This window comes from Lepisma saccharinum, chromosome 2, assembly GCF_977018435.1.
Source record: "Lepisma saccharinum chromosome 2, izLepSacc3.1, whole genome shotgun sequence".
Classification (NCBI taxonomy): Eukaryota; Metazoa; Arthropoda; class Insecta; order Zygentoma; family Lepismatidae; genus Lepisma; species Lepisma saccharinum.
Genome location: NC_139230.1, coordinates 134,197,723 through 134,210,626, shown reverse-complemented (window position 1 = coordinate 134,210,626; position 12,904 = coordinate 134,197,723). Strand labels below are relative to the sequence as shown.

At 35.3% G+C, this 12,904-nt stretch overlaps 1 protein-coding gene across 1 annotated transcript in view; it reads right to left on the bottom strand.

Moving 5' to 3' along the window:
* Nucleotides 1-645: 645 nt before the first annotated feature.
* The window catches only part of LOC145984503 (uncharacterized), a 188,591-nt gene continuing 176,332 nt past the window's right edge, over nt 646-12,904 (bottom strand). Inside the window, exons 3-5 of the mRNA XM_083118159.1 lie at nt 11,413-11,572; nt 3,896-3,970; nt 646-896 (exon numbers count right to left, since the gene is read on the bottom strand). Of these exons, the coding sequence (XP_082974285.1) occupies nt 753-896; nt 3,896-3,970; nt 11,413-11,572 (379 nt within the window). The 3' untranslated portion in view covers nt 646-752. The remainder of the gene's footprint in view (nt 897-3,895; nt 3,971-11,412; nt 11,573-12,904) is intronic.

Sequence of the window (12,904 nt, the reverse complement as noted above, 5' to 3'; positions counted from 1 at the left end):
TTTTTTAGTTAGGTATTTAGCTTATTAAAATTGCAGTTTATGTTGCTAATTTATTAATATTATTCCTTTAGTTTAGTTTCAGTTAGAATAAGTTCTTAATTGGGAATACAATTATATACACCTCATATTCATCATAGTTTATTTTGTATGGTCATGATTTGGAAGAAATTAGAAGGTATTAATTGAACAAGTATGGGCATTTGTTGATACTATAATAATGAAAAAACAAAATTTGAAATATGTTTTTCTACTGTCATAGGCCTCATACTAAGAGATAATATCAAAATGAAAACACAAAACAATAACAGTAATAATGAAAAACAAATATTAATAACAATCACTGTTTAAACCAATTTATCGATTTTTATCCACGAAAATATGATTTATATTATGTCTTACAAAACTTTGTATCAGATAAATTTATGGAATATTTTACTTGATATAGTTTAAAATGTAGAAATCGTAGTTCTTTGACCTAATGTAAAGACGTATAATGTTTCAATTATTTCAGCATGTTTCTTATTTCTGTTGCTGTTGCATAATTGTTATTACTTAACGGATATTTAAGCTCCAACAGAATACAGATTTTTTTTTAAAATTATAAACATTTATTTTACATTATTTTCTTATTGAACAATACATAAGCTGAATTAATAATATTTAATTATAAAATGATTACAAAACAGACATATAAAAATAACAAAATCCGTTCATACGAATAAAACAAGGTGTTCTGTATATTGCTGTGGAAATCAGGGAATGTCCTCTTCCTTGCCTGTTCCATTATTGCATTCAGCAATCTCCTTCTTCTCGCAGCAAAATGGATTGTTGTCGGACATGCCAGTGTACTCCCAACCAATTCGACAAACTTTTACGAACAACATAGCCTGTAAATACTGATAAGAAAGCATCATCATTTCTTTTTACAAATTGTTGAAAAATTATTATTACAAAGTTATATTTCCTAGAGATAGTAGTCATTAAATGATAAATCAATCCCTATTTTAAAGTGTACAATATAAATGTGCCATTTAATTGCAAAAGCTTGCGGCATATAATATGTATCACTTATGTTTGGATGATTTATTTTAGAAAACATATCTAGCAATGATGTGTATAGCATGAAAAGTTAATGCATGCAGACAGTGTGAATATCTTAAAAATTAAAATTTCCAGAATGAAAAATTATATTCGTGTGATCCCTAATTTTCGTGACTTAAAGGTGGAAAAGCGACTAAAAATACTCCAAATTAAAGAAACAAAATTACTAGGGATGATCAGATAAGGGGTTACAAGTTTCATAAATTTCAGTGTAATTGTAGTAGGGTCAAGTACATATGTGTGTATAACGAAATCATGAATATCTCGTTGCACGTGTAGGCTTGTCCCGCTCAGAACGGAAGTAGCTGAGTAGTGACTCTTCAAAATAGCAGTAGGTTTGAAAAATTGGTCAAGGGCGGAAGAGTGAATTGTGATTCTTATTATCTTGTGGGACACAAATGTTTCTGCAGCACAGATTTATAGCAAACTGATGGAAGTTTATTGTGAAGGCGTGATGTTAAGGCAGAATGTAGCGAAGTTGAATCGTGCCTTTAAAGCACCGCTTTAACAAGTTTAAAGATCCCATCAGCCAGAATAGTCTTAAATATTGTTTTCTGAGACCTGTCTCACATCCTGCTGGTGAAATACCCATCACCTGTCTCCTCATATCTTTTAGGTCCAAATATTTTCCTAAGGATCTTATTTTCAAATACTCTCAATTTATGTTCCTCTTTCAATGTAAGGGGCCAAGTTTCGCATCCATATAATAATACAGGCAAAATTACTATTTTGTATATTATAGCTTTTAGTTTCTTAGATATTAAACAAGAACACAAAATTTTATGACGAGAAAAGTAACATGCATTTCCTGAATTAAGCCTATATTTTATTTCCTCTTTCATATCATTTTCATTTGTTGGTATTACTCCTAAGTACTTGAGCCGGCCCGTGGCGAAGTGGTTAGTACATTGCGCTACAACGCCTGGGGTCCCGGGTTCGAATCCTCCCCTGGGCATGGATGTTTGTGTCTATTCACCAATTTCATCATATCATCACTCATCCCCATCTTCGCAAATTAGCCAAGAGGCACAAAACACGAAGTAAAATAAACTAAATCAATCAACCAAATGTGACACAAAAAGCGAAGTAAAATAAAGCAAATCAAACCAAACCCTGTTTAGAAACTGGTTCAAACGAGTTGTTGTCAATAATTAGATTTTGATTATTACCCAACACTTGGTTTCGGCCTGTAAGCATATATTTAGTTTTATCTTTGCTAACTTCCAAACCTATCTCTTTAGCTGCTTTGAAAATTATTTTAGCATTATTCTTAATTGTATTTATATCATCCCCTAATAAGTCTACATCAACTGCATATGCTAACAACTTACTCACGCCATTTAATTTTAGTCCTTCGTTAGTTTCTTTTACCTTTCTAACAGCATATTCTAAGGCAAAATTAAAGAGCAATGGAGATAATGTTTTAACCCATCATGAATTGTAAATTTGTCAGACACATTAATACCCACACGAAATTTACTTTCTGTTTCACTGGTGCATACTTGTATCATATTAACAAGCTTCTTAGGTATTCCAAATTCGACTAATATATTATATAATTTATCTGTTTTAACTGAATCATATGCTGTTTTGAAATCAATGAATAACTGATAGACACTTTGATTATATTCCCACTTTTTCTCAGGTGTTTGTCTGATGGGAAAAATTTGATCTGTAGTTGATCTGTTACTTTTAAATCCACATTGATAATCACCTATAATTTCATTAGCATATGGGGTTAGTCTTGTTAAAAGAATGTTAGATAATAGTTTATATGTTGTTGAGAGTAGAGAAATTCCATGGTACTTATTGCAGTTCATTTTATCACCTTCTTTAAACACAGGAACAATTATGGATTCTTTCCACCGTTGAGGGATTTATTGTTTATTCCATATTAAACAAATTAATTTATGAATTGACATATTAACGAATTCCCACCATATTTAATTAACTCAGCTGGTATTAAATTAATGCCAGGCCCTTTCGGGTGTAAATGTAGTGAAGCAGGAAAATTAATTTGTGAAAATTACAAATGTATTGAGCGTTGCTTATACACTTAATTCTTAATGTAAAATGACAATATTTATCACGTTTTCCAATTTCTCCTTGTTAGTCTGAATTCTTAAAGCCATTCAAGGACATGTGAATATCAAATTAGTAACTATTTAGCGTTCCGCACTAAACTAATGCTAAGGTTTTAGTTTAATACTGTTTAAAGAGTATTTGGACTAATTTTACTTTTTAAGTGGTAGGATCACTTTGTCATGGATTGGCCCATTTATCAAATTATATAGAATTGCACGACCAACTACTCAATGTAAAGAAATATTCTAACTAATAGAATTATTTTGATAAGATACCAACCAGGCACACCTTCCGGTACGACAGGCTTTGGAACCCGTTTATCTCATCACCTCTCGTATATTCGCAGAGTTTTATATGGGGAAGTATGACTTCTTTATTCTTTATGTTGTCTGTATGATTTACATCTAACACAGAGAAAACTGCCGCCTATGTAACATGTTCGTTTCCATATCTCCCATCTATGCGCCATTCTAGTCACATGTGGAAAGTAGGACAAAATGGGGATGCTAGTGTCTTTTTTTTTTAATTACGAACATTTGAAACATCCCGGAATGAACTTGCATTTTCTGCAATTCGAACACTGCCTCTGCCTGAAATCGAACCCTGAATCTTTGATAACAAGGCCAGAGATATTACCGCCACGCCATTAGGGAGCACCGGTACTTTATTCAAGTGCAAGATATCCAATATTTCAAGTTACTTTATTTACCTTCGCCACCTTCCTCGCGTCGGTAGTATGTGCACACATCTCCACCTGGACAATTCGAAACAGAAAATAGTTTTCCTGAAAGGAAAATAAAAATAGCTAAAATAACTGAAAATATATCGCCAGTGTATTTTCTGAAGGTAAGAAGGTAACTACATAGAAGTGCATTCATTCATTATGTGTGCAAACGAATCTAAGAGATCGATCGCCACATGTGGAACTTATTTACTTTGAATTGTGATCATGACTACCTGATCAAATTCTTTAAAAAAATGTGAACAAACTCCAAATTTCTTTGTAGGAATAAGACTAGACCTTCGTGTCATAGTACTACACGAAAATTGCTGTGCGTGAATGATCGATTTCGTTTAATTTTACTTCGTCTCTCTGTCACTTTTGGCTAATCGCGAAGATGTGAGTGAATGGTGCTAAGATGAACTGGATGAAAGGACAATCACAAGCACAAATGGACAGAACACAATACCAACGCCAAAGAGGATTATTATGCTAGTCTTGGGTCTAGGCGTCAGAGCCTGGTTGGCCTGCAATGGCGTTTTGCAAAATGCGTTTGCATTTTATTTTACTTTTATACACTCGCAATTGAAAGAAATATGAATGCTTTACCACATTCAAAGTTATTTAGTGTCCATGGGATTGATACGAAAATAGAAGTGAGAAAAGAATATGGAAAAGGCTAATTTTTGTGGCCAATAAAATTAAAACATTTTGTTTTAAACTGGTTTAAAATTCAAGTTAAACGTTACAATTTGAATGAATACGTCAAATCAGGTACGTGCAGGCAGGACCTATACCCAAGGGGGTTCGAAAGAAGTAAAAATTATCGTCGTATTTCTCATGTCAAATATTTACGCAAAAATTCACGATAACTTGCTTGGACATTTTTTCAATTTAATATTTTCTTGAATAAAAACACTTTGTCTTGTATTTTCTTCTTTCATTTGAACTTGCACTCCCGATTTTAGTAAGTTAACAATAAAGCACCTCCAAGTGCCACGAAGCAAGTATAAGGCAGGCTAAATGCCTCACAATCCGATAATTTTTCCTTTTTTTTTAAAAAAAAAAAAAAATACCTTATGCTAAGGGCCCGCCTGCACATCCCTGATGTGACGTATTCTTTCAAATTATAACATCTAACTATAATTTTAAACCAGATAAAAACAGAATGTTTCAATTTTATGGAGGAGGAGGAGGAGGCAGATCCAAAAAATATGTGAATCAAAAGAAATATTGCTGTTGGATTGATTATGTTAGGTAATTTAAAATCGATTTTCTGACACGTTTGGCTAATCGCGACGATAAGGATGAGTGATGATATGATTAAATTGATAAAGGAACACACATAGAACTCCAATGCGCATCCCGGGATTCGAACCCGCGACCCATGGAGTCGTTGCGCGCTGGGCTAATCACTCCGCCACGGTGGTCGGTGAAATGCTGTTGGAGTATTACATGTGACCACCAATGTTATGGTAGTATTACATCTAGTGTTAAGTGTACAATCAACAGCAAAAGTAATATGTCCATTACTAGTTTCATTCTGTGTTTTTCACAGTTTGATAATAATGGGTTGAAATAAAAGCACCACTAAGCAGGTGTCAACATCTACTTCGCATCAACATAATTCTATCTCTTAGAACAACACAATATATAGAGTAAAAACATAATGAAAATACAGATGAGCAATTTGCGTACTATTTTCTTTGCTATTGGCTGTACTATTGTAGAGTTGCAATGCTATGGTCTAGAGTAACCGAAAAAATCAACTCACCGATAGACCCCTCCCCCTGTCCACCGATCCGACAATCACCAACACAGACAAAGATGGCGTACAGCTTGGTTCTTATTGTTTACATTCAATTTTCAGAAGTATTCGAGTTGTACTGTGTTTTTCAAATTAACATTGTTTTCAGTCTTTAAAAATGTTCATATTCCAGCACCAGCACCATTGCACAGCCATGATAATTCCATGGTCAGATAATAATATATTTATAAATTAAATGATACGTATTAGCAATGATTATTAAAATGAAGAACATGTCTAAATGTGAGTTAATCAAAAAAAAGAAACATTTAGTTATCCATGAAGATTTTGTATCGATTGACATTTAGATTTCAAATTTTTAAAAAAAACGGATGGAGGCCTCGCATTCTAATCTTGACCAGGGCCTCGTCATATGTTGCTACGCCACTGTTCACACTTAGCCCACGGGAGGTGAGCAGGCAGCTAGGAATTCCAAGGTCGACTGTTCACTAAGTCGTGCACAAAAGGTGCAGTTGTTGCACGAAATTAAGCTAGATGACAGCCGACAAGACGTTCATTTGCGATTGACATTCTGTAGAAGATTGATTTGCCCAACTTTTCTATCGAGGATTGCTTTCTCAGATGAGGCAACTTTCCACTTGTCAGGTTGTTGTAGCAGACACAATGTTAGAAGAATATGGGGCTCAGAGAAGACACATACTCATTTGGAACACATCCGAAACAGTTCAATATTGAATGTTTGTTGTGCTTTGACGCATGATGACGTCATATGTCATTCTCTTTAAAGGAGCAAATGGTAACAGGATAGACGTTCTCACATATGACATTGCGGTTCCCCAATTGCATCATTTATAACCGAGGGCGATAGATATTACAACTGGATGGGTCCCTGCCACATTGGAGCCGTCAGGTGATGGAGTATCTTCCTAGAAAATTTCCTGAATGTTGGATCGGACATGGTGTGCCAATTCCCTGGTCACCCCATTCTCCAAATGTTATCCCTCTAGACTTCTTTCTTTGGGGTACATCAAAAACATTGTGCATTCTGGCCATAAGATAGATGATCTACAAGAACTGCAAGACTTTATTCGGAATGCTCTTGCTTCTGTAACCCCTCAGATGCTACTGAACACGTGAAGGCAGATTGAATACAGGCTGGACATTTTCCGTGCAACACACGGAGCTCATTTGGAACTATACTGAGCTGTAACTGCTTACAATAAAACTTTTTGTTTCTAGCTATTCTTTACCATATTAAAATAATAACACACTCTTAAAAACTGTCAGTCGCACTCCGACAGTGGTGTGCCCAAGTGGGTTGTGTTGGTGGGGTCATACCCCCCTTTGAAACCAATATTCAAAAGAAAATAACGTCAAGGCAAAATGGCAAAATAAAGGCAAACTACTATGAAAAATGTAAGTAACGTCTCCCTTTCGAAAATCTATGGCACGCCACTGAACGTCGGACACCCAATATTGTATGAATATTCTTCTTGTGTATAACATAACATTGTGAAAACCAGCAAGCAGTGAAACTTAATTAAACCAGAGTTTTCTGTGATGTTCCAAAAAATAAACCAATACATGGGCCTTGTACGTACAGCAAATGATCTCTAAGGCGTGTAAAATTGCCCTCTTTCCAAGTATATTTTCTATTATGCCCGAAAACAGTTTCCACATGTAAAAAATTAAATGCAAATATTGTAGAATTGTGTGTGTTTGCTTTCACTACTCTTATGTGCAGTGATTTATATGGAGTGCAGCATAAATACATTTCTGCATACCGGGTTTTCCTAAAGTTCTTCCCACATTTAAATTCACTATAACTTCATAAGGAACAAAGATATTTCAATGAAATAAACTTTGTACTTCACAGCAGTCTTTAAAATTTTACCTGGCAATACTGCCTTGCTTAATGCATTCCTGCAATCTTGTCCCGAACCCCACAATGACTTTCCGGCGCTGCTCATCCGAATGTCCCGCCATGACTGCAGATATCTTTGCTTTGAGGTCATCCAGGTTTCTTGGCTTCTCCGAGTACACATCCATCTTGACATATTCCTACAGTCAAAAGTCACACTGAGTCAGATCTGGCAACCTTGCGGGTCATGATATGGGTACTCTGCAGCCAATCCACCTGCTTCTGAATTCTTGACCAAGGAAGTTTCTGACTGTAAGAGCGAAATGGGGAGGTGTCTTGTCTTGTCTTGCTGGAAATGTACGTCATCCTTGATACCAAGTGTAATCAGCTGGGGAAGGAAGACGTCTGCAGCATGTTGAGGTCGGTAGCACCCGTCATGATATCTTCCTCTCAGAAGAAAGTCCCGAATAGGTGATCTGTCGACACAGATCAATTATGTGCCATTGGAATTCCTGCTCTGCCTACCACAAAACGCACTGACTTCTCCTGAATCCACGTCATCTTATTAACACCTGATTGCTCGCAGTCACGTGATTTTCTCAACGTGCAGTTTTGCCACTTAACATTTTAAAGACTGCTGTGCAGTACAACATTTATTTCACTTAGATATCGCTGTAAGTTACAAAGTTATGGTGAATTTAAATGTGAGAAGGACTTTGGGAAAACCCTGTAGAATTTAAATATGTGTTAATTTTGCCTAATATTTCTTACAATGAGATGCACACAATATGGTAACTTGTAGTCCGTCCTCCCCTTCAGAGACCCTACCAGTCATACCATGTTATTATGGTAAATTAAGATACAAGGCTCCATATGAGGATATGTACTATCGTTGTTCACATTCACATTACACATCACTACCTTGGCGACCAGTAGCTCGAGATCTACTGTGGGAAAACACATGGAAGTACTAACTCAATGGAAGAATTGCAGATTGGTCTAAGTAACTAACTCCCTAGCCTTTTTAAATCCGAAGGTTCATGGCTGCAGCAACACAGGCCTTCCACCTGTCCCTATCCTGAACAAGATCTATATATTGTTTTCCATCTCTACCGATCTCACCATTATCCCTTCATCTTAGTTTTGACCTTCCTACTGGTCACTTACCATCGGGTTTTCCAACAAGAATCCTGTAAATTCATCTTTTCTCTCCCATTCGTGCCACATGACCTGCCCACCTAAGTCTTTTTGATTTAATAATTCTAATAATATCTGGACATGAATACAAATTATGTAGTTCTAAATTGTGTAATCTTCTCCACTCACCTGTCTCCTCACCCCTTGTAGGTCCAAATATTTTCCTAAGAATCATATTTTCATACACTCTCAATTTATGTTCTTCTTTCAATGTAAGGGGCCAAATTTCTGTTATTATTACAATTTTATATTTTAACGTTTAGTTTCTTAGATATTAAACGAGAAGACAAAAGTTTATGAAGAGAAAAGTAACATGCATTTCCTGAACTGAGCCGGCTTTTTATTTCCTCTTTAATATCATTTTCATGTGTTACTATTACTCCTAAGTACTTGAATTTGGAAACTGGTTCAAACGAGTTGTTATCAATAATTAGATTTTGATTATTACCTAATACTTGGTTTCGACCTGTAAGCATATATTTAGTTTTATCTTTGCCAACTTCCAAACATATCTCTATAGCTGCTTCGAAAAATATTTTAGCATTATTCTTAATTGTATTTATATCCTCCCCTAATAAGTCTACATCATCTGCATATGCTAACAACTTACTCACGCCATTTAATTTTAGTCCTTCGTTAGTTTCTTTTACCTTTCTAACAGCATATTCTAAGGCAAAATTAAAGAGCAATGGAGATAATGTTTTAACCCATCATGAATTGTAAATTTGTCAGACACATTAATACCCACACGAAATTTACTTTCTGTTTCACTGGTGCATACTTGTATCATATTAACAAGCTTCTTAGGTATTCCAAATTCGACTAATATATTATATAATTTATCTGTTTTAACTGAATCATATGCTGTTTTGAAATCAATGAATAACTGATAGACACTTTGATTATATTCCCACTTTTTCTCAGGTGTTTGTCTGATGGGAAAAATTTGATCTGTAGTTGATCTGTTACTTTTAAATCCACATTGATAATCACCTATAATTTCATTAGCATATGGGGTTAGTCTTGTTAAAAGAATGTTAGATAATAGTTTATATGTTGTTGAGAGTAGAGAAATTCCATGGTACTTATTGCAGTTCATTTTATCACCTTCTTTAAACACAGGAACAATTATGGATTCTTTCCACCGTTGAGGGATTTATTGTTTATTCCATATTAAACAAATTTATTTATGAATTTGATGTATTAACGAATTCCCACCATATTTAATTAACTCAGCTGATATTAAGTATTCTTCCGGAAAATATCAATTTACCGGTTCTGCCAGTGCCATTGCAAGCTGGGGGCCGTTCCTCACATACCATCACTCGAATCATTAGTCAAAGCGTCATTCAAAAGAAATGCTCACAGCTGCATCCTCAGCGCCCATTGACGGGAAACCCCCGGAAAAGATATTCCGGCGGCACATCCGCTCGATAGATTTCCGACTCCACGCACTTTTCTCCTCTTCTTTTCATTCTTCTCTTTTTCTCTCCTTTACTCTACTCTCCACTCTTCTCTCATCTCGTTTTCCTTCTCTTTTCTCTTCTCTCCTCTACTTTAATTTTGTTTTTTATATTTAAAAGGTTAATCCAGAAAATATTTACTCCTTTGCATATTTAGAACCAGATGCAGAGCACGCCATTTTTGACAGAAATTGAAGGGGGAATTACGAAAATGAACGTCAAGTTGTAAGATAGAATAGATCTAGTTTCTCAAAACTTGAAAATTTCACAGAAATTGGCAAATTTTCTGTGAAGCCTTGCGTATACAGAACAGTTGGTATAAGTTAGTGCTGAACGTGAATATATATGGCAAAGGAATTCCACGTCTAAAAATGTGTTGATGTCCCATTTTCATTTCTAGCACAGGGGATATGGTCCTGCCTTTAAACATTACTGGATAACGTGTGAAGGGAAGGAAATAAGAGTTCAACGCAACTCGTGTAGTTGAACCCAAGATGAACATTTTGATGTGTGTGAATGAGAAAAAATTGTTTTTATCTTTTTAGTGTGTTAATTACTGAAATATTTAGAAGTGAAAATGTAATGGTATTCTTATGTTATAGTAGTAATTATATTTTGTTTGTTTTAGTGTACTAGATTTTGCGGGTTAAGTGGTAGAGCAGCCACAGGCTGAACTTCTCCCATGAATAAGTAATTTGTAATTTCTAATTTCTAATTTTCAATTTCCTGGATCGGTAAGCATCACGAAAAATATCGGTAGGCGCAAATATCCCTGCGCAACTTTCACGACACCGTTTATTTGCGTTGCACGTAATGACCGTTGGAATGTGTTCGTATCTAACACTATAACACTAGCTTGTCCAAGGTAAAAATATTCATTTCAGTGAACGACGACTTCAATTTCCAAAAACAAAATGTTTATCTTGCTTGTCGAACAAACAAATATTTATTTTTAAGGCTACCCTAACATAAAAAGAAAAATATGTCACAGCAAAGAGAAAATAATTGTTTACCCGAACAAAGTAAGTTGTATAAAATAAAACAAATTGATAGCCTACGCGTACCAACGACAGAATACCATGTCAGCAAAATTTCGTAATTTGTTAACATGTATTTCCACTTACACACACACACACACACACACACACACACAAACACACAAACACATATGTATATATGTAAATTATAAATAATTCCTCTTGTTAAAAATGCTTACCTCCTCCACGCAGCTGTCAGAGCAATTCTTCACACCAATTACACCGCATGGGACTTTGTGACGAAGTCTCGTTGTAACTAATGGTGGTCCTCTTGTGTTGTATCGACTGTCCACCTGACTTCTTCCGAAGATACCGCAAATGCAAGTGGACTGCTTCTTACTGAAGAAATAACAATAGTAAACTCACATCAAGCAAATCTTATTGGGACACATTAATATATTCTACTTCCATGTTTGATATTTTACGTCAAATTTCTACCTCCATAGAATAATTGCGATGATGAAAATGTATGATGAACTAATGTTATAGCTACATGATGAGGCAAACATACATCCATGTCTTAACTAGATATAAAATCTGGAACCTCTAGCATCAAAGCGCGCTACGCCTAGCATACCTCGGGGAATGAGCTATCTTACTTATAATATTGCAATTGTATCAAATATTTCCGTAACTTGATGCCAGGATCCCTGGGCTTGATTGCTGGTGTGTACATATGCAGGGTGATTCATGAATACTTCCAGATTTCTACTACAATATTTGAATCTGTTACACGAACAACGTTTAAACAAAAAAATTGGAGGAGACAAAAATAATTTATCAATTGCTTATTTAATATTATTTGAAGTAAATCCTTTAATTCTCTCTTTTTGACACTATCGTACACTGACCAAAACATTTTCCCTTGTTATTGAGGTGGTATGTATTTATAAGAAACATATAGTAAAAAGATGTTCTTTACAGAGAGAACAACGTTGTAACTACCTGCCAGAGTATTAATTACAACGTTATTCTTGATACAGCAAACAGGCTAAAGAAAAGCTTCTTAAGGTATCTTTGCTTTATTTAAGGTAACAGAAAATAAGAAAATAAGTTGAAAGCAAAATGTGTAGTGAATAAACGGAGGGAAATGTTTAGCTTCTTATTTTTAGTTTGTCGCCCATCAGTATCGTAACGCAATCTTAATACTTCGTTTGGATCGAACTAGAGATCTTAAGATTGTATTGGGTGGTGTAGTTATTCATCATTCATCTTTCAGATGGTTATCACTCGCTTGGCCTAAATGTGATGTATGCAAGAGGTTACATTCAAAGTTATGGCAAAAGAACTTACATGTACAATAATTGGATTTCTGTACTCTCCGTGACTGAACCGATATAGATTTGTCTCGAAAAGGATATTACTTGCCTCACAATTACATGAAGGTTATTTCCACACTTGTCCTCTCAATTGTCACATGTCTGACCTCCCTGTCAGAATTCACTCTGTTCACACACCATTGTCTAATAATCGTCCCCCACTTCCATTCTCTCTCACCATCCGCGATTTTTACTCTGTCTCGTATCCTGGCCAACTGTCCTCGGTCCCTCTCGATTCCAATGCTCATTCCATACCCGTATCTCAAGTCAATAACCTAATGTTTGCCTAATTGCTTATTCCGCATTCTTTTCTCTGTTTCCTGCTATGCTAAGAATGACAGAAGACTTGTCA